Below are 19,277 nucleotides of genomic sequence, written 5' to 3'. Positions count from 1 at the left end.
AAAAGTTCACAAGTGTTGCTTATTCCAATCTCTTTACTTCTGAATAAGATTATATAATTTCTGTGGAAGTTATATTCTAGTCTTAAAGTTCTATTAAGAATATGAGTTTTCATTTACTACCATTTTAATGGCTCAGTAGTAGCACTACTTATTCCTTAGGAAACTTTACTCCTACTCATTGTAACAAATGATCATCATCAGTAAGCTACCAAAAGTATTTAGAACAAAGCTATGGTTATAATCCACAATGAAGTTTTGATAATCAGAAAAAAAGTGGAGATAAATTAGATTAAGGTCTGTTAATCCAATTTATAGATCATTCTTGATCATTTATAATTATTCTGGAAATTTCTTTTACTTTAAAAGTAGTCATTTAAATTACTTTAAAAGTAATGTCAAGAATGATTATAGGCTGGGCACGGTGGCTCACGCCTGTAATCCCAGCACTTTGGGAGGCTGAGGTGGGTGGATCACCTGAGGTCGGGAGTTTGAGACCAGCCTGACCAACATGAAGAAACCCCATCTCTACTAAAAATACAAAATTAGCTGGGCGTGGTGGTGCATGCCTGTAATCCCAGCTACTCAGGAGGCCGAGACAGGAGAATCACTTGAACCTGGGAGGCGGAGGTTGAGGTGAGCTGAGATCACGCCATTGCACTCCAGCCTGGGCAACAAGAGCGAAACTCTGTCTCAAAAAAAAAAAAAAAAAGAAAGAAAGAACGATTATAAACTTAAACCTATCTGTGCTAACTTCTAGTATAAAAAATGTTTTTATCTGAGCCAAGCCATGATGGCTCACACCTGTAATCCTAGCAGTTTGGGAGGCTGAGGCCAGGGAACTGCTTAAGCCCAGGAATTTGAGACCAGCCAGGGCAATATGGTGAGACCTCTCCTCTTAAAAAAAGCCTAATAAATAAAATGTTTAAAATTTTTGTCTTTACCAAAAAATATTTTAAGCTTAAATTTAAGTTTTAACGTAGAAAATTTAGATGATTTAGCACTGCCAAAAAAAGAGAAAAAAAGAAAAACAGTAATCTTACAAACCAGAAATATCATTGTTTACATTTAAATATTAGACTATCTTCCAATGATTTTATTGTGCATGTAAATATATGCATGTATATATGTATTTATATATAATTATTAATATATAATTTATATATTTTTTCCTGAAAAACTGGGATATCAATTTTAATCTTTCTGAAGTTTATATTCAATTAACTTTTTTCCATGTGGTTTGCTTTTTTTTTTGAGATAGAGTCTCACTCAGCCTTCCAAAGTGCTGGGATTACAGGTATGAGCCACCGCACCCAGCCGGTTTGCTTATTCTACAAAATACAAATTTTAACTCTATAGTATTTCATCAGATGGATATTTCAGAATTTAATAATCTCCACATAGCTAGTTATCCATATAGGTACTTTCTAATTTTTTGCTATTATAATAATTATTTTTATTAACTCCTGTATATAAATTTTTCTGTACATTTTTTATGATTTCCTTAGAAAAATTCCTTAGCAGCAAATTACTGGATTTAGCTTTATTTAATTTTGAAGTGGTTTAGAAGCATATATAAAAATGGTACTGGGTTTTAGCTTTAGCAGTAGGCAAAATGAGCTTTAAAATTTCTAGTATAAAATTCTTCCCATTTTTAAGGCATTCTGCCAATTTCAAGAAAATTATATTACTCCTTTAACAATACTGAAACAATGTGTTCTTATGATCAGGTTAGCTAAATTAAATATTAGCCAATAGTAATTAAAGGCTTTCAGAAAGCTATAACAGCAGTATTCTTGATTTTCTCATCCTTTGCTCTATTTTTAAATACTATTTATTTAAGTATGATTTGAAAAGTGAATAGCTACTTTGTCTACATTTTAAATTTATTTTGTTTGACTCAATCATGTAGAAGATGTTTCCTCCCAAAAATGCTTTAAATGGTGGTAGGAACCCTAGACCACACCACAAACACCAATTAGCAGGTATGTTTCTGAGATATGAATACTAAAAGTACTATTTCAAGTATATCGAATTAAAGTGCAACATTATTCCTGTGGGGACCGTATTTCCTTAGCCCTCTGAAGCCCCACATCACAGAGGGCGGGTTCAATGGTGAGAGGGGATGAAACAGGTCACTATCAGTAGGTTACCACTTTTTTCTTTTTTTAAGAGCAAGTATCTTTTTTTTTTTTTTTTTTTTTTTGAGATGCAGTCTCACTCTGTCGCCTAGGCTAGAGTGCAGTGTGGCACTATCTCAGTTCTCTGCAACATTTGCCTGCTGGGTCCAAGCAATCCTCCCACCTCAGCCTCCCGAGTAGCTGGGATTACAAGCACGTGCCACCACACCCAGCGAATTTTTGTATTTTTAGTGGAGACAGAGTTTCACCATGTTGGCCAGGCTGGTCTTGAACTCCTGACCTCAGGTGATCCACCCACCTCAGCCTCTCAAAGTGCTGGATTTACAGGCATTAGCCACCGTGCCCGACCTATCATTTTTATCAATGGTATGCTTTAGGTGGTCTTTTTCTTAGGACTGGGAACAAAGAAGTTACTATCTCATAATTTAGGAGGATGGAAGTAATGATGGATATTTTCACTCAATATGCCCAATCTGCATGCAGATTATGCCTAAAAAGTTTAGCACAATTTTTAATATCACACGTGAACATTTTCTGGTTGATAGTTATAATGTGTTCCCAAGTTCAAGTAAGTATAATATAATAACATTCATTTAACATAAACATAATATCATAGTTTAATTTAGAAGGTTATTTCATATTTTATAGTACTATAGTATCAATATTACACACTATTGCTCAAAATAGAGCATCAATTGACAGGATGTTAGAAAAATCATCTTCTGCCAGGCATACATATACCACTTTCCTGACCCTTTTCCTATTTAGACACATTGTTCTTATGAATTATATAACGTTATTTTGCTACATGTAAAATTATCTAAAATGGCTATCAAATCTAGCAGTGAATTTTCTTTTTACTGCATGGACATCATTCTACTTTGTCATTCACTTTTTATGGTGTAGCTTGAACCAACTACACAAAGAAGCAATACTTTCAAAAGAAAGTACTTAGTAACAATATTAACAACCGCAGACAGTGTAGAATGTCTAATGTTTAACCTGCTATCTACCGATTAATTTTTTTCTATTATTTTCATAGTAAGACAAATAATTATGATATTTCTTATAGGTCACACAAGATCTAAAATTTTTTTTTTAATTTTTAAAATTTTTAATTTTCATGGGTACAGAGTAGGTGTATATATTTGTAGGGTATAAGAGATGTTTTGATACAGGCATGTAATGTAGAATAATCCCATCACGGAGAGTGGGGTATCCATTCCCTCAAGCATTTATCCTTTGTATTATGAACAATCCAATTATACTCTTATAGCTATTATTTTTTATTTATTTTTTGAGACGGAGTCTCCCTCTGTCACCCACGCTGGAGGGCAGTGGCATGATCTCAGCTCACTGCAGACTCCACCTCCTGGGTTCAAATGATTCTCCTGCCTCAGTCTCCCAAGTAGCTGGGATTACAGTCACCCGCCACCATGCCTGGCTAATTTTTTGTGTTTTTAGTAGAGACGGGGTTTTACCATGTTGGTCAGGCTGGTCTCAAACTCTTGACCTCAAGTGGTCCTCCCGTCTCAGCCTCCCAAAGTGCTGTGATTACAGGCGTGAGCCACCATGCCCAGCCGATACTCTTATAGTTATTACTATTATTATTATTTTGAGACAGAGTCTTACTCTGTCACCCAGGCTGGGGTGCAGTGGCGCTATCTCAGCTCACTGCAACCTACCCCTCCCAGGCTCAAGTGATTCTCCCACTTCAGACCCCTGAGTAGCTGGGACTGCAGGCACCCAGCACCATGCCCAGCTAATTTTTTTTTATATTTTTCGTAGAGACAGGGTTTCGCCATGCTGCCCAGGCTGGTCTCCAACTCCTGATCTCAAGCGATCCGCCCACCTCGGCCTCTCAAAGTGCTGGGATTACAGGCGTGAGCCACAGTGCCTGGCCTCTTACAGTTACTTTTAAATCTGCAATTAAGTTATTATTGACTGTAGTCACCCTGTTGTGCGATCCAATAGTATGTCTTATTCATTCTATTTTTTTTTGGTACCCACTAACACGTTCTCTTTTAAAGACATGGAAAGAAAATATTTACCCTCATATCTGGTTCTATCCGTAAACAGTAAGGCTGATTCTGATACTGCTGAATTTCTCCAGTAATTTCAGCTACTTTCCTCCTCTTACTGAAATTGATTAAATCTTTCCCTTTCTTTTTTAAAAAATCATTATTCCCTTCTTCGGTCTTCAGAATATTTGTTAAATATATACCTAGTTAAAAAAAAAAAGAATTTAAAGAAAAGTTATTTTAAATTTTGTTATTTAATCAATTATTTGGGAAAACAACTGATCAAGTAAAGTTGAAAGACATCCTGTACTATTCAGCAACTCTACTACTAAAATGTTAAGTCTCTGATAAACAATCATTAACTCTCCATTAAGCATTTTTTAAAGAGAAAGAATTTAAAATAAAAAGAAAATAAAAGCTACTGGCTTGTACAAAAATAAAGGTAGCTAATCTAAGAAATGGCAAATTAAGCTTTTCTAAACTCTAATTTCACCAAGTGCAAATTGTGTTAAATCTATTCTAACCAAATGTTTTAATATTTGATTACAAATATTTAATGCCAAGTATCTTAGGTGATTATTAATCAATAAATTAATTTTAAGCCAATTTTGGTTAATAAGTCTATAGGCTTATAAACTAATTCTGTTTTTTCAGAGCCTGTAATTTAGATAGAAAAATAATTACTTCTCATTCATGAACAATAAAAAAGTTTTTAGTCCCTTTTTCATGCATAATTGCTGATTCATTTAAATTGGTGGTTCTCAGCTGGGGACAATTTAGTCCCCCAGGGGATATTTAGGAATGTCTAGACATTTTTGGTTACCACAACTCTGGGGTGCTACTGGAGTGTAATGAATAGAGGCCAGGATGCTGCTACAGATCCTACCACGCACAAGACAGCCCATCACAATAAATAATTATTTGGCCCAAAATACCAAAACTGTTAAAGTTGACAAAACTTGATTTAAATCATTCAATTTCAATCATACACAACAATATTTTAATTCTAAATTTAAAAACCACACAGAAGCTTTTAATAAATTAAAGAGAAAGCAAACACTGTAGATGTTTGATAGTTATGATAAAAATAACAGTTACCATTTCATGAGTGCGTCCTATGTGCTAGGCTTATTAGGTAGTACAGACAAAATATTTTTAATCCTTATTTCTAACAACCCTAAGAGACTATTATAGTCTTCATTTTATAGATAAGATAATAGAGAGTTTTATTATTTATTAATACAGAGAACTAATAAAAGTAGATGAGCTCAGATATAAAATAAAGATAACGTGCCTCTGAAGACTGCTCTCTTTTGGCTATCACACGCTCATCCTCAAAATATATCCATATTTAGTAACTTACCAAAAAAAGGCACACAAGGTGGATTGATTGACTTAAGTTTTACTAGGTATTTTTTAAAGTGATCTTGACTTAATTCCACAGCTTCATCCAAAATTTTCCTTTTTCTTTCCTGCAATGCCTTAAAGTGTATATAAATTGAGTATAAATTTTTTACAATTCAATCATATTTTATAAATTCAAACCCTTAAATTTTATAAAATTTTGCAAATTATCTGGAAAACAATTTTTTAAATTAAGAGATGAGTGGTATTCCTTTGTACGCTTACCTGAAGTGTTTTCTCCTCTCTTTATCTATAAATATAAAACCCATCATTTACTCATATAAATTAGAAGATCAAGCAATACGAAAAATTCTACGTCATGCCTTGTGAGTTATTTTGACTAGCCAGGGTTTCAAGTCATAGCTGTAGAAGAGGAAAATTATAACCCCTGAACATTCAAATATTTTTCCACTGAAAGATCTTTTGGAGCTAAAGGTTGGGGTTTCGGTAAGGAGAAGACAACTATCGGAAGACAAGAAGACTTGAACAAAAATTTAGTGAATGAAGTAAACTAGCATTTCTTTTATACTTCATTACTAGATCTTCTTATTGAAAATTAATTTTTACTTCAGAAAGAATATACACACACACGTAAACTCCAGAACAAACATTATGCCTTGATGGAGAACCATTCAGTCAATTTCCTTTAAATCAAAGAAAAAGCCAAGGGGTAACATTGTAGCTTTTATTCAATGCTATACAGAAGTCGTAGCTAGCATGGACAAGAACAAGAAATAAAGAGCTAGAGATTGGAAAGAAAAAAAATGTCACTATTCACACAGAGGATATGACTGCCCATGAGGAAACTCCAAAAAATCTACATACAGAATGTTAATGAGAGAATAAGCAATGTTGCTATATATAAAACCAATAGACAAAAATCAACTGCATTTCTAGATATCATCAATAAAGAAATCATGATTTAAAAAAAATTCTGGTCAAGTGCAGTGGCTCACACCTGTAATCCCAGCACTTTGAGATGTTGGGGTGGGAGAATCGTTTGACGCCAGGAGTTCGAAACCAGTCTGCGCAACATAGCAACGCCCAATCTCCACATAAAATTTTGAAAATTAGCTGAGCAGGGTGGAACGTGCCTATAGTCCCCACTTCCTACTAAGGTAGGAAGATTGCTTGAGCCTGGGAATAGGAGGTTGCGGTAAGCTACGATCATGCCACTGTACTCCAGCCTGGGTGACAGAGCATGACCCTGTCTCTAAGGGTCACTAAAAACAAAATAATTCTAATATACATCTAGCAAAAGAGGTATGCGATCTCTGTCAAAACAAAAAAAAACCCACAAAACTTTATTAACTGAGTAAAGACATAAACGATGTTCATAGTTGAAAAGACTTGTTACTATAAAAATGTCAGTTCTTCACTAATCTGTAATTGGATTTAGAGATCCAATGCAACTCGTATCAAAATGCCAATTTAAAAAAATGGAGGTTAAATTGATTCTAAAATTTATATAAGAGAACAAAGAACCAAGAATACGTTCCTCCTGAAAAAGAGTAAGATTGGCGAGGATTTGCCCTACTCTTCTCTATCAAGGACTACTATAAAGTTATGATAGTTTAGACAAGTGGCACTGGCACAAAAGTAATCAAATAGATCAAAGGAAAGGAACAGAGAGACCAACAAAAGGCCCACATATATAGGCATTCAATTTATGACACATTTATTAAATAGATTAATATTTCTTTTTTTTTTTTTGAGATGGAATCTTGCTCTGTCGCACAGGCTGGAGTGCAGTGGTGCGATCTTGGCTCACTGGAACCTTTGCCTCCCGGGTTCAAGTGATTCTCCTGCCTCAGCCTCCCAAGTAGCTGGGATTACAGGCGCCCGCCACCACACCTGGGTAATTTTTATATTTTTAGTAAAGACGGGGTTTCATCATGTTGGCCAGGCTGATCTCAAACTCCTGGCCTCATGTGATCCACCCACCTCAGCCTCCCGAAGTGCTGGGATTACAGGCATGAGCCACTGCACCCGGCCTATTTCATAATATTTGACTAAGTATTAATATCTTTAACATATAAAGTTCATACAAATCAATAAAATGCAAACACCCAAACAGAAAAATATATGTATAAAGCAGTTTTTCCTCTATTCCCCTCTAATCACAACCCACTAAAAAAAAAAATAAATAAATAATGTAAAAGAGGAGTATGTATCCTCCCACATTATTCTCAATACTTATCCAATTCCACTTAGAGGTTTGGGGTTTGCTCTGCTTTGTGATACTAAAACGGAATAATATTATAGTCATTCTGAAGCTTTTCCCCTGCTGAAATATCATAAATGTTCTTCCACAACAATACACATAGATCCCATTCACTTTATTCTATAGCTGAACAATATTCTACAATATAGGTATAACAGGATGTATTTAATCATTCTCTTATTGATAGACATTCAGGTTGTTTCCTGTTTTCTGCTACTACAACTAATGCTGCAGTAACTATATCTTTGTACATATAACTTTATACTCTGGTGCATTTATTTCTTTACAATTCTGGGTCCTAAGAGTATGCATATTTTAAATTTTAACATATATTGTTAGACTGCTTTCCAGAAGGATTGTAAAAACGCACATTCCCAAAAGCAGTATTTATATGGCTGAGTTTCTAACTTGTTATCCTTTACTTAAAAAAAGTCTTTCCAGGTACAAAAGCAAAGGAAGAAACCATAAATGAAGAGACTGATATGTGCAACTAAATAAAAATGATAAAACTTCCTTATGTCAAAGCATTATACATTTTTTAAATTAAAAAGCAGATAAAAGACAAACAGAAATGAGAAAATATGTACAGTCTTAGTATCTTTAATATATGAAAAATCCATATAAATGAATAAAATGCAGCTGGACATGCTGACTAATGCCTGTAATCCCAGCTACTCAAGAGGCTGGGACAGGACGATCCCTTGAGCCCAGGAGTTCGAGGCTGCAGTGGGCTATGATCATGCCACTGGCACTCCAGCCTGGGCAACAGAGCAAGCTTGACTCTTTAGGAAAAAAAAAAAAAAAAAATCAACAAAATGAAAACACCTTCCCCAAAAATGAGAGGAAATGAATATATAAATCATAAAGTACCCAATAAATACATATTCAACCTCACTAGTTATTATTTATTTTGAGAACGAGTTTCACTCTGTTGCCCAGGCTGGAGTGCAGTGGGGCAATCTCAGCTCACTGCAACCTCCACCTGCCAGGTTCAAGCGATACCCCTGCCTCAGCCTCCTGAGTAGCTGGGATTACAAACCAGCACATACCACCACGCCTGGCTAACTTTTGTATTTTTAGTAGAGATGGGGTTTCATCATGTTAGCCAGGCTAGTATCGAACTCCTGACCTCAGGTGATCCACCCGCCTTGGCCTCCCAAAGTGCTAGGATTACAAGTGAGCCACTGAGCCCAGCCTCACTAGTTATTTTTTAAGATACAATTTAAAAATGCAATGCGATTTCTGCCCCCCACAGAGGCATGTGCCACTATGCCTGGCTAATTTGTTTTTTTTTTTTTTGTAGAGATGGGGTCTCCCTATGTTGCCCAGGCTGGTCTCAAACTCCTGGGCTCAAGTGATCCTCCTGTCTCTGCCTCCCAAAGTGTTGGGATTACAGGTGAGAGCCCCCACACCTGGCCAAAAGCTTTAAATATAATACATAATACCAAGGGGCATTTATCGTATCCTGCTACAAAACACCTTGGCAAAAGTATTTAAAGTCTTAAGTACATAAATACGCAGATCCAGGATTTCCACCTCTAGATTATTTCTAGGGAAATAATCAAGCTCTTAAAAAGACTTCTATATATGAATATTCCATGATAAATTATCAGAGAAAAAAATCAGAAATAACTTAATTGTCCCACAATCTACTGTTGGAATAAATTGATTTATCCATGATAGAAAACCTTGATGCCATTAAAATTTTGTTTTTGAAGATAAGCTAATAAAAAAATAGAAAACTGTTTATGAGAAAAAGTCCATAAAAATCTATGCACAATATAATCTCAATTTTGTTATTAAAAATATATATGCAAAATATCTTCCTATTTTCTATATCTCCTGAATTTTCAATAGTACATGTTAAACATATATTTTATAATTTAAAAAAAATACATTTTTTTATTTTTTGAGAAGAGTCTCACTCTGTCGCCCAGCCTGGAGTGCAGTGGTGTGATCTCAGCTCACTGCAAATTCTGCCTCCTGAGTTCAAGCAATTCTCCTGTCTCAGCCTCCCGAGTAGCTGGGATAACAGGCGTGCACCACCATGCCCAGCTAACTTTCGTATTTTTAGTAATGATGGGGTTTCGCCGTGTTGTCCAGGTTGGTCTCAAACTCCTGAGCTCAGGTGATCCACCTGCCTCAGCCTCCTAAAGTGTTGGGATTACAGGCATGAGCCACCATGCCTGGCCAAATTTAAGTTTTTGAAATAGTTCTTCCCGTGTTATTCTATTGTTGACTATCTAAAGGTGATTAAGACATTACTTGTATTTTTATATTTAAAATCCTTTGTCATTTGAGACTATCAATCAATGTGTTATTGAATAAATCCACTTGGAACTTCATTACATTTAGGTAAGTACATTACACAGCAGTGCAAGTCTCATATTCTTTATTGAATATTGATATATTTTCTAATATAAGCCTAGGATTCACATATTATATATCATATTCATATAATATACCAACATATTTTCTAATATATTTATATCATTGTGTTTAAGAAGCAAGGATGAATTTACAAAGAATTTAATAAAAAAGATAGATGATAGATGAAATTTCTTTTATGCTAATTTTATCATCCCCGAAAAAAATGAAAAAGTTAAGCCTAAAACTTACCTCAAAGGTATGGTCTAGTCTGTATACTGACACTGAATTTACTGCACTGACTATCTCCAATACGCCATTGAAATTATTCAAATCTTGAAAAACTTGCAGAATTTCTATAATTCTACTTAGTACTGCCACCCGTTCTTCAAAATTTTCTGCTTCCACAATGCATCTAACAACAACAAAAATTCATGGCTTAGAAAAGTTTCTTCACCTCACTTAGAAAACAAGATAATTATGAGTAGCCAGAATTTTAGCTTAAATATGACAATATTATGGCTATTAGGAAGTAGTAAATTAAAACTTACTTTTCAAACCAGAGGGTGAGATTTGTGGTATGGCGAATTATTTTTAATAAATTTGGAGAATTTATTTCTTTATCTTCTTTGGTCCACACACTCCCTACAAGTTCAGATGGTTGAACTTTCCTATGGAATTAAAAATCAGTGCAACTTAACCTATAAAGGATTAGTATCACTTAAAGATCTTCTAAAACTTAATAAGAAAAAGACAATTAACCCAAAAGATAGATGAACACATTTATGAACAAGTAATTCAGAGAGGAATAGACCCAAATAGCTACAAACACGAAAACACACTTTATCCCTTACTCAGAGAAAATAACATAAAACTACAATGAAATCCCATTTTACTCATTAGATGAACAAAAGTCTGATAACTCAAGGCCAGGCGCAGTGGCTCATGCCTGTAATACCAGTGCTTTGGGAGGCCGAGGAGGGTGGATCACCCGAGGTCAGGAGTTCGAGACGAGCCTGACCATCATGGAAAAACCCCGTCTCTACTAAAATACAAAATTAGCCAGGCATGGTGGCACGTGCCTGTAATCCCAGCTACTTGGGAGGCTGAGGCAGGAGAATCGCTTGAACCCGGGAGATGGAGGTTGTGGTGAGCCGAGATCGCACCACTGCACTCCAGCCTGGGCAATAAAAGCAAAGCTCTGTCTCAAAAGAAAAGAAAAGAAAAAAAAAGTCTAATAATTCCAAATGGATAAAAATATAATAAAACAGGAACACCAATAGGGAAGTAAAAATTGATACAACCATTTTGTAAAACAATTTGGCAAGATCTCATAGTACTGAAGAGATACATATCGGATGACTCAGCAATTCGACTCTTAAGTATGCATATATCCTAGATAAACGCTTACACAAATTTATAAGAGCCAGGTGCAACAGCTCATGCCTGTAATCCCAGCACTTTGGGAGGCTGAGGCAGGCAGATCGCTTGAGGTCAGGAGTTTAAGAATAGCCTGGCCAACAAGGCGAAACCCTGTCTCTACTAAAAATACAAAGAAATTGGCCGCGCGTAGTAGTGCGTGCCGGTAGTCCCAGCTACTTGGGAGGCTGAGGCAGGAGAATCGCTTGAACCCAGGAAGCAGAGGGTTGCAGTGAGCCGAGATCATGCCACTGCACTCCAGCCTGGGCAACAGGGTGAGACTCTGTCTCAAAACAAACAAACAAAAAACAAAGTTATAAGAAAACATTTACAAGAATGTTCAGTGAAGCATTATTTCCAAGAGTGAATAGAGGCTCACCATCCAGAGACTGGATAAATTGTGGAGTATAAATACAATGGAACACTATACGGCATCTAAAATCAGCTAACCAGAACCGTATTCATTGACTTGAACAAATGCCAAAAATGATTTAAGTAAAAAGAATGTTGCAGAATGATACGTAAGTATACGCAGTTCAAAAAATGTGCAAAACAAGCTGAGGTGCAGTGGTGTGCACGTATAGTCCCAGCTACTTGGGAGGATGAGGTGGAAGGATTGATTGAGGCAAAGGGTTTGAGAGTATCCTGGGCAATCATAATGAGATCCTATCTCAAAAAAATAAAACAAAAAAACCAGGCATAGTAGTTCCTCCCTGTAGTTCCTGCTACTGAGAGACTGAGGTGGGAAGACTGCTTGAGCCTAGAGTTTGGGGCTGCAGTGAGCTATGATCATGCCACTGCATCCCAGCCTGGGTGACAGAGTGAGACCCTATCGTAAACAAACAAACAACAACAAAAAAACCAGTTGGGCACTGCAGCTCACACCTGTAATCCTGGCATTTTGGGAGGTTGAGGTGGAAGGACAACTTGAGGCCAAGATCAAGACCATCCTGGGCAACATAGCAAGACCTCATCTCCATGAAACTTTTTTAAAAAAATTAGCCAGGTATGGTGGTGCGTGCCTATAGTTCTAGCTACTTGAGAGGCTGAGGCAGGAGTATTGCTTGAGCCCAGGAGTTCAAGGCTACAGTGACCTATGATTGTGCCACTGCACTCCAGCCTGGGCAATAGAGTGAGACCCTGTTTCTAAAAAAAAAAAAAAAAAAAAAGTGCACAACAATGCTGTATGTTCTTTATGAATCTCTGTGTATGTATATAAATTATAAAAATATAAAGAGAAATAGTAAGCATCAAATTCAGGGTGGTGGTGATTTCTTAGGGGAAAGAGAGCAATAAGATTTGGGAGAATTATACAAAGGATTTCAATTTTATCTAAAATGTTTTTGTTGTTCATGAATATTCATTACATTATTTCCTATATTTTTTGAATGCCTGAGTAATTAAAATTCAGACAGAAGAGCAGATTAAAACATTGTATACAGTGAGTTAGAATACACAATTTAAAAATTGGCCAAGTACAGTGGCTCACACCTGTAATCCCAGCATCTGGAAGGCCAAGGAAGGAGGACTGCCTGAGGCCAGGAGTTCGAGGACTGCCTGAGGCCAGGAGTTCAAGGCCAGCCTGGGCAACATAGTGAGACCCTATCTCTATTTTTTTTTTTAACTGACTGGTGGCATTGCCATCAATGGCCTACAGACTTGGTTATTCATTAAAAAAATATTTTTTAATCAGTAGATTTGTGTATAAATAAGTACTTGCTAACAGTTTCTGAAATGTTTTCTTAAAGTGGCTCTATTATTTCACCAGAAATTTAGTTTACAAGGCTGGGTGCAGTGGCTCATGCCTGTAATCCCAGCACTTTGGGAGGCTGAGGTGGGTGGATCACTGGATGTCAGGAGTTCGTGACTACTGTGGCCAACATGGTGAAACCCCATCTCTACTAAAAATACAAAAAAGCCAGGCATGGTGGCACACACCTGTAATCCCAGCTACTCGGGAGGTTGAGGCATGAGAATCACTTGAACTTGGGAGGCAGAGGTCGCAGTGAGCCGAGATTGCACAACTGCACTCCAGCCTGGGTGACAGAGCAAGACTCCATCTCAAAAAAAAAGAAATTTAGTTTACAAATGATGTCAATATTAGGTATGTTTCTATGTCCTGAAAGTAGGTCCACATGAAGTGACGTCCTTTTTTTCTGATGTTCATTCATGTAAAACAATTACATTGTGAGAAAAAACATGATGCAGTACTATTTGCTTTTTTTTACCTCAAGTAACAAGTCCCTTCATTTCTACCTATCACAAATCCCACAACATAAACAAAGCTACCTGGATTCTAAATTACTTAAAATATAACATAACATTTTGAGTCAGATATTGACAACTTCTGGTGGGTGTGCTAAAAGTCTGGTTCTGAATGGCATAGCCCGTGCAAACTAGGCAAATTCTAAAGAATATAAAGTAAACATAATATAGTAAAGGTACCTTACTATATTACCTATTGGCACTAAATTTTATATATTCTTGCTTTTCCCTGTGTAATCTTTATTTAAAAATTGGCTGCTAATAACGCCTTGAAAATATTTTTATTTTAGAGACAGGGTCTCGCTCTGTCACTCAAGCTGGAGTGCAGTGGCACGATCTGGGCTCACTGCGGCCTCGACCTCAAGTGACCTTCCCACCTCAGCCTCCTGGGCAACTGGGACTACAGGGGCACTACAGGCCCGAGCCACCATGCCTGGCTATTTTTTGTAGTTTTTGTATGACGGAGTTTGCCATGTTGCTCAAGCTGGTCTTGAACTCCTGGTCTCAAGCGATCTGCCCACCTTGGCCCCCTAAGTGCTGGGATTACAGGCATGAGCCATCATGCCCAACCAAGCATATTTATATTTTAAAATGAGGCTTCTATACTACTCACAACAGCTATGATATGGAATCAACAGGTTAATGAATAAAGAAAATGTGGTATATATACACAATGGAACACTATTCGGCCATAAAAAAAGAATGAAAGCCTGTCGTTCAAGGCAACATGGACAAGCCTGGAGGACCTTATGTTAAGCAAAATAAATCAGGCACAGAAAGAAAAATATAACATGTTCCCACTCATATATGAAAACTAAAAAAAATACGAACTCATGGAAGTAGAGAGTAGAACTGCAGGTATTAGTGGCTGGGAAGGATTGGGAGGAGGGGAAAACAGAGAGGTTGGTGTAGAAAAGTTTTTGATGGAATGATAATGATAGTGACATTTTTTGACAGAGAGCTGTTACATGCAAGGCCTGTACCCTTCTCAACAGCCTGAGTTGTAAATGAGAAAAGAAAACCCATCTCACACAATATTCTATTCACTTAGCTGCTAAGGGCCTAGCATCCACACTAACTGACTTGACTGACTGACCTCAAACTAAACCAAGGTGAGGAAGTATTAGGAGTTGGAGAGGGGTGGTGGACTTGAAAATCTTCTTCCTGCCATTCCTCTTGTGACGGATTGCTAGTCCCCAGTCTAGGCCTAAATAGTGACATAAGACTTTTACTTGCAGGGCAGACTAGTTAAAAACTGTGCTATGACCTTTCCTCTATGCCCATGAGAGTAGATGAGGTATTTTTAAGCACTCATGAATAATGTGCAAAATGTTTTGAAAATAGGTAATGTTCAAGATTCTTAAAAATAAAGCAAGACATTAACATTAATTGTCTACCTGTAGAGATCAGACTCCAAAAGTGTCAGCTGACGTGCAATTTCTATTGGATGAAGTGTCATGAGATCAAATGTTTCAAACTGTCCTGGTTTGCTGATATGCCATTCAATTGGTGGAGGTGGACTTTCAAAGGTAATATTATGGCTTATTCCATTTGCCTGAGCTTGCTTCTTCCTCCTGATGATCTTAGCGATTGACTCTACCCATTTTTTCATAGCTTTCCCTAGAAAAAGAACACATAAAGAAAAATGTCTTTTACTTGACAGACATGACTGCAAATCTTCATTTAATCCTTAACTTTCACCCAGCCTCAACAATTACCAACTCATGGCCAATTTTTTATTTTCTCTAACCCTACTCATGCCATCCCGTCACTTCCTAGGTTATTGTGAAACAAATCCGAGACATCATATTTCATTCATATTTAAGCATCTTTAAAACACTCTTTTAAAGTAATAACCACAACACCATTATCACACATAAAACTGACAACTTCTTAATACATTGTTATCTTCAAGTATTTTGTCACTGTTCACATTTCTCTGATTATTTTCCTTTTTTTTTTTTTTTTTTTTTTTGAGACAGGGTCTTGCTCTGTGGCCCAGGTTGGAGTGCAGTGGCGCAATCTCAGCTAATTGCAACTTCCATGTTGCGGGCTCAGGTGATCCTCCCACCTCAGCCTCCCAAGTAGCTGAGACTGCACATACCACCACGCCTGGCTAATTTTTGTATTTTTTTTTTTGAGATAGAGTCCTACTTTGTCACCCAGGCTGGAGAACAATGGTGTGATCTCGGCTCACTGCAACCTCCACCTCCCGGGATCAAGCGATTCTCTTGCCTCAGCCTCCTGAGTAGCTGGGAATATAGGCGCACACTACCACACTTGGCTAATTTTGTTGTATTTTTAGTACAGACGGGGTTTTACCATGTTGGCCAGGCTGGTCTTGAACTCCTGACCTCGTGATCTGCCTGCCTTGGCCTCTCAAAGTGCTAGGATTACAGGCGTGAGCCACCGCGCCCAGCCTAATTTTTGTATTTTTAGTAGAAATGGGGTTTCTCCATGTTGCCCAAGCTGGTCTTGAACTCCTGGGCTCAAGTGATCTGTCTGCCTTGGCCTCCCAAAGTGTTGGAATTACAGGCATGAGCCACTGTGCCTGGCCATATTTTCTTTTTTTTTTTTCTTTTTTTTTTTCTTGAGACAGAGTCTTGCTCTGTCGCCCAGGCTGGAGTGCAGTGGCGCAATCTCAGCTCACTGCAAGCTCCGCCTCCCGGGTTCACGCCATTCTCCTGCCTCAGCCTCTCCGAGTAGCTGGGACTACAGGCGCCCGCCACCACGCCCGGCTAATTTTTTTGTATTTTTAGTAGAGACGGGGTTTCACCGTGGTCTCGATCTCCTGACCTCGTGATCTGCCCGCCTCGGCCTCCCAAAGTGCTGGGATTACAAGCGTGAGCCACCGTGCCTGGCACCTGGCCATATTTTCTTATATTTAGTTTGAAAAGGGATCTGAATAAGATTGCACATATTGCATTGAGTCAATGTGTCTCAAGTCTCCTTTAATCTACAGGTTACTGCTTTATTGCATATTTTTGCTTGCACTTTGTGGAAGAAATTGTCATTTGCCATGTTTTTCTGTCCTCTATATTTTCTGTAAAGCAGAAATATAGTGACTTGGTCTGATTCAGGATTAATTTTATGACACAAATACTTGCCAAGAATACTTCTAACAGGAGGCATATAATGTCGTTACCTTTTTGTGATAGTACCCATCCACCCATGATAATTCCCTAGGTTTATTATTTTACTAGGAACTGAGAAATGTGATATTCTACCATTCCTTTTTCCCTTACTAGTTGAAATACTTCTACAAAAATAAACTTTTCCTCATGAACTATTTGGTTATTCTGAAGTGTAACTAGTATAGAAAAGAACTTTGGATATTAACATAACCATTTACTTAATTTATTCTAGTGTGTGTGTGTATTTTAGAAGCTTCTTAGATTGTGTCTAATCCAGTATTCTCATTTAGAATATAAATTTTTGTTTTTTGTTTGTTTTGAGACAGGGTCTCACTCTGCCCAGGCTTGTGTGCAGTGTCGCAATTTCGGGTCACAGCAGCCTCGAGCTCTGGGCTTAAAAGTGATCGCTTCACCTCAGCCTCCCAAGTAGCTGGGACTACAGGCACATGCCACCATGCTTGGCTAATTTTCACATTTTTTGTAGAGACTGGGTTTTGCCATTTTGCCCAGACTGGTCTCAAACTTCTGGGCTCAAGCAATCAGCCTGCCTCTGCCTCCCAAAGTGCTGGGATATTCTAGGTGTGAGCCATTGCACTGGCCTAGAATACAACTTGAAAATGTAGTATTATGAAAATTTTAAGGCACACATAAAAATGTACCATAAACCTCTCAAAGTAGAAACAAAGGAATAACACTCTTAATTTTAAATAATATTCCCCTTAAAGGGCAAGTAGAACACGAAATAAGTTACACTTGTTATAGTATTTGTAATGCCCTATAATGTCAGATAAAACATAAATGTTCTTGATTCAATAATATACATTTGATGACACACTTCTTTAAATGTTCATGGCCTAGCGTTTCATTTCTTGGGCTATGATCCTGGAACTTAAAGTAGAAAACTCCTCTCTTTCAGATTTCAGAAATACACCAAAAACATTTCCAGAAGATGTAAATATTATAAGAAAGCTGTTAATCATTAAAAGAGTAAGATTAAAGAAAGTAAGAAAACATAAAATTACATATATTTTTATTCAGTTGAAGAAATGGCAACCTTGCAATGAGATAAAATTAAATAGCTTAAATTTATTAAAGAGGACTTTTGACTTCTTTAAAAGAAATATTCTCCTCAAAAACTTGAAAAGGCAAAGCTCTGAGACCTCAGATGATTCTAAACATATATGAGTTTCTTGCCGTCTATAAAAAACATTCCAAATGTTATTTCAGCTTTTTAAAAATGAAAAATGCTGGCCAGGCATGGTGGCTCACGCCTGTAATCCCAGCACCTTGGGAGGCTGAGGCGGGTGGATCATCTGAGGTCAGGAGTTCAAGACCAGCCTGGCCAACATGGTGAAACACCATCTCTACTAAAAATACAAAAATTAGCCAGGCGTGATGTCATGTGCCTGTAGTCCTAGCTACTTGGGAGGCTGAGGCAGGAGAATCACTTGAACCTGGGAGGCAGAGGTTGCAGTGAGCTGAGATGGCACCACTGCACTCCAGCCTGGACAACAAAGCAAAGCTCTGTTTCAAAAAAAAAAAAAAAAAGAGAGAAATGTTTTAGTTTCTTAAAGTCACACAAATTTGAACACAAACTCATGTGCAATATAAGATTCAATCAAACCTTTATATAATATACCTCTTACACTTGAAATGAAGGATTCTAGTCTTTCAAGCAATTCCAAGTCTCTTTCAAAGTCATAAAAATGATGTTCAACCCAATGCCGAAATACATTTAAGATCCTGATAAAATGGAAAGAAACACATTTTAGTGAAACATAAGTGTTCAATTACACTTCTTCCTTCTCTAATGCCATGATGATAGCTTTATATACAAGGATCAACATAATACTCAAAGACTCTCTAATCTGTATTTAATTAATACCTTAAGTGCTTCAATGACAAGAGGAGAGTAGGTCTCCAAACTGTGTATTATTTATTAATAAAATGTATACTTCTAAAATATTTATAAGCATAAAAATAGTGGTTTCTGTGCTTCCCATTTATGTTAAGGAAAAGTACCTTTCCTTTATTCCCATGTAGAAAACTTATGCTCTATATTACAAAAGCTATTTTTAAATTCATAAAAAGCATTTTTAAGATTTAAATTTTGGTACTTTTTTACTTAAAATGGAAAACCAACTAAGATATACTGTATCTGGTTCTAAATTCAAGTGCTATCATCAAATTTCCTTCTTTTTTTTTGAGATGGAGTTTTGCTCTTGTTGCCCAGACTGGAGTGCAATGGTGCGATCTCAGCTCACTACAACCTCCAGCTCCCAGGTTCAAGTGATTCTCCTGCCTC

General features: G+C 37.1%; 1 protein-coding gene across 4 annotated transcripts in view; it reads right to left on the bottom strand.

Annotated features, from left to right (window-relative positions):
- Positions 1–19,277, bottom strand: part of SOS2 (SOS Ras/Rho guanine nucleotide exchange factor 2) — a 116,423-nt gene that overhangs the window by 17,259 nt on the left and 79,887 nt on the right. For all 4 annotated transcript variants that reach the window (XM_055289432.2, XM_055289431.2, XM_055289430.2 and 1 more), the window contains 6 exons: positions 18,612–18,715; positions 15,236–15,458; positions 10,706–10,825; positions 10,407–10,569; positions 5,523–5,640; positions 4,190–4,362 (listed from right to left, as the gene is read on the bottom strand). In XM_055289432.2, coding sequence (XP_055145407.1) covers positions 4,190–4,362; positions 5,523–5,640; positions 10,407–10,569; positions 10,706–10,825; positions 15,236–15,458; positions 18,612–18,715 — 901 coding nt within the window. The remainder of the gene's footprint in view (positions 1–4,189; positions 4,363–5,522; positions 5,641–10,406; positions 10,570–10,705; positions 10,826–15,235; positions 15,459–18,611; positions 18,716–19,277) is intronic.

Source organism: Symphalangus syndactylus, chromosome 8, assembly GCF_028878055.3.
Source record: "Symphalangus syndactylus isolate Jambi chromosome 8, NHGRI_mSymSyn1-v2.1_pri, whole genome shotgun sequence".
NCBI lineage: Eukaryota > Metazoa > Chordata > Mammalia > Primates > Hylobatidae > Symphalangus > Symphalangus syndactylus.
Note: the sequence above shows the minus strand (reverse complement) of the source record. Positions and strands in the feature narration are given on the sequence as shown.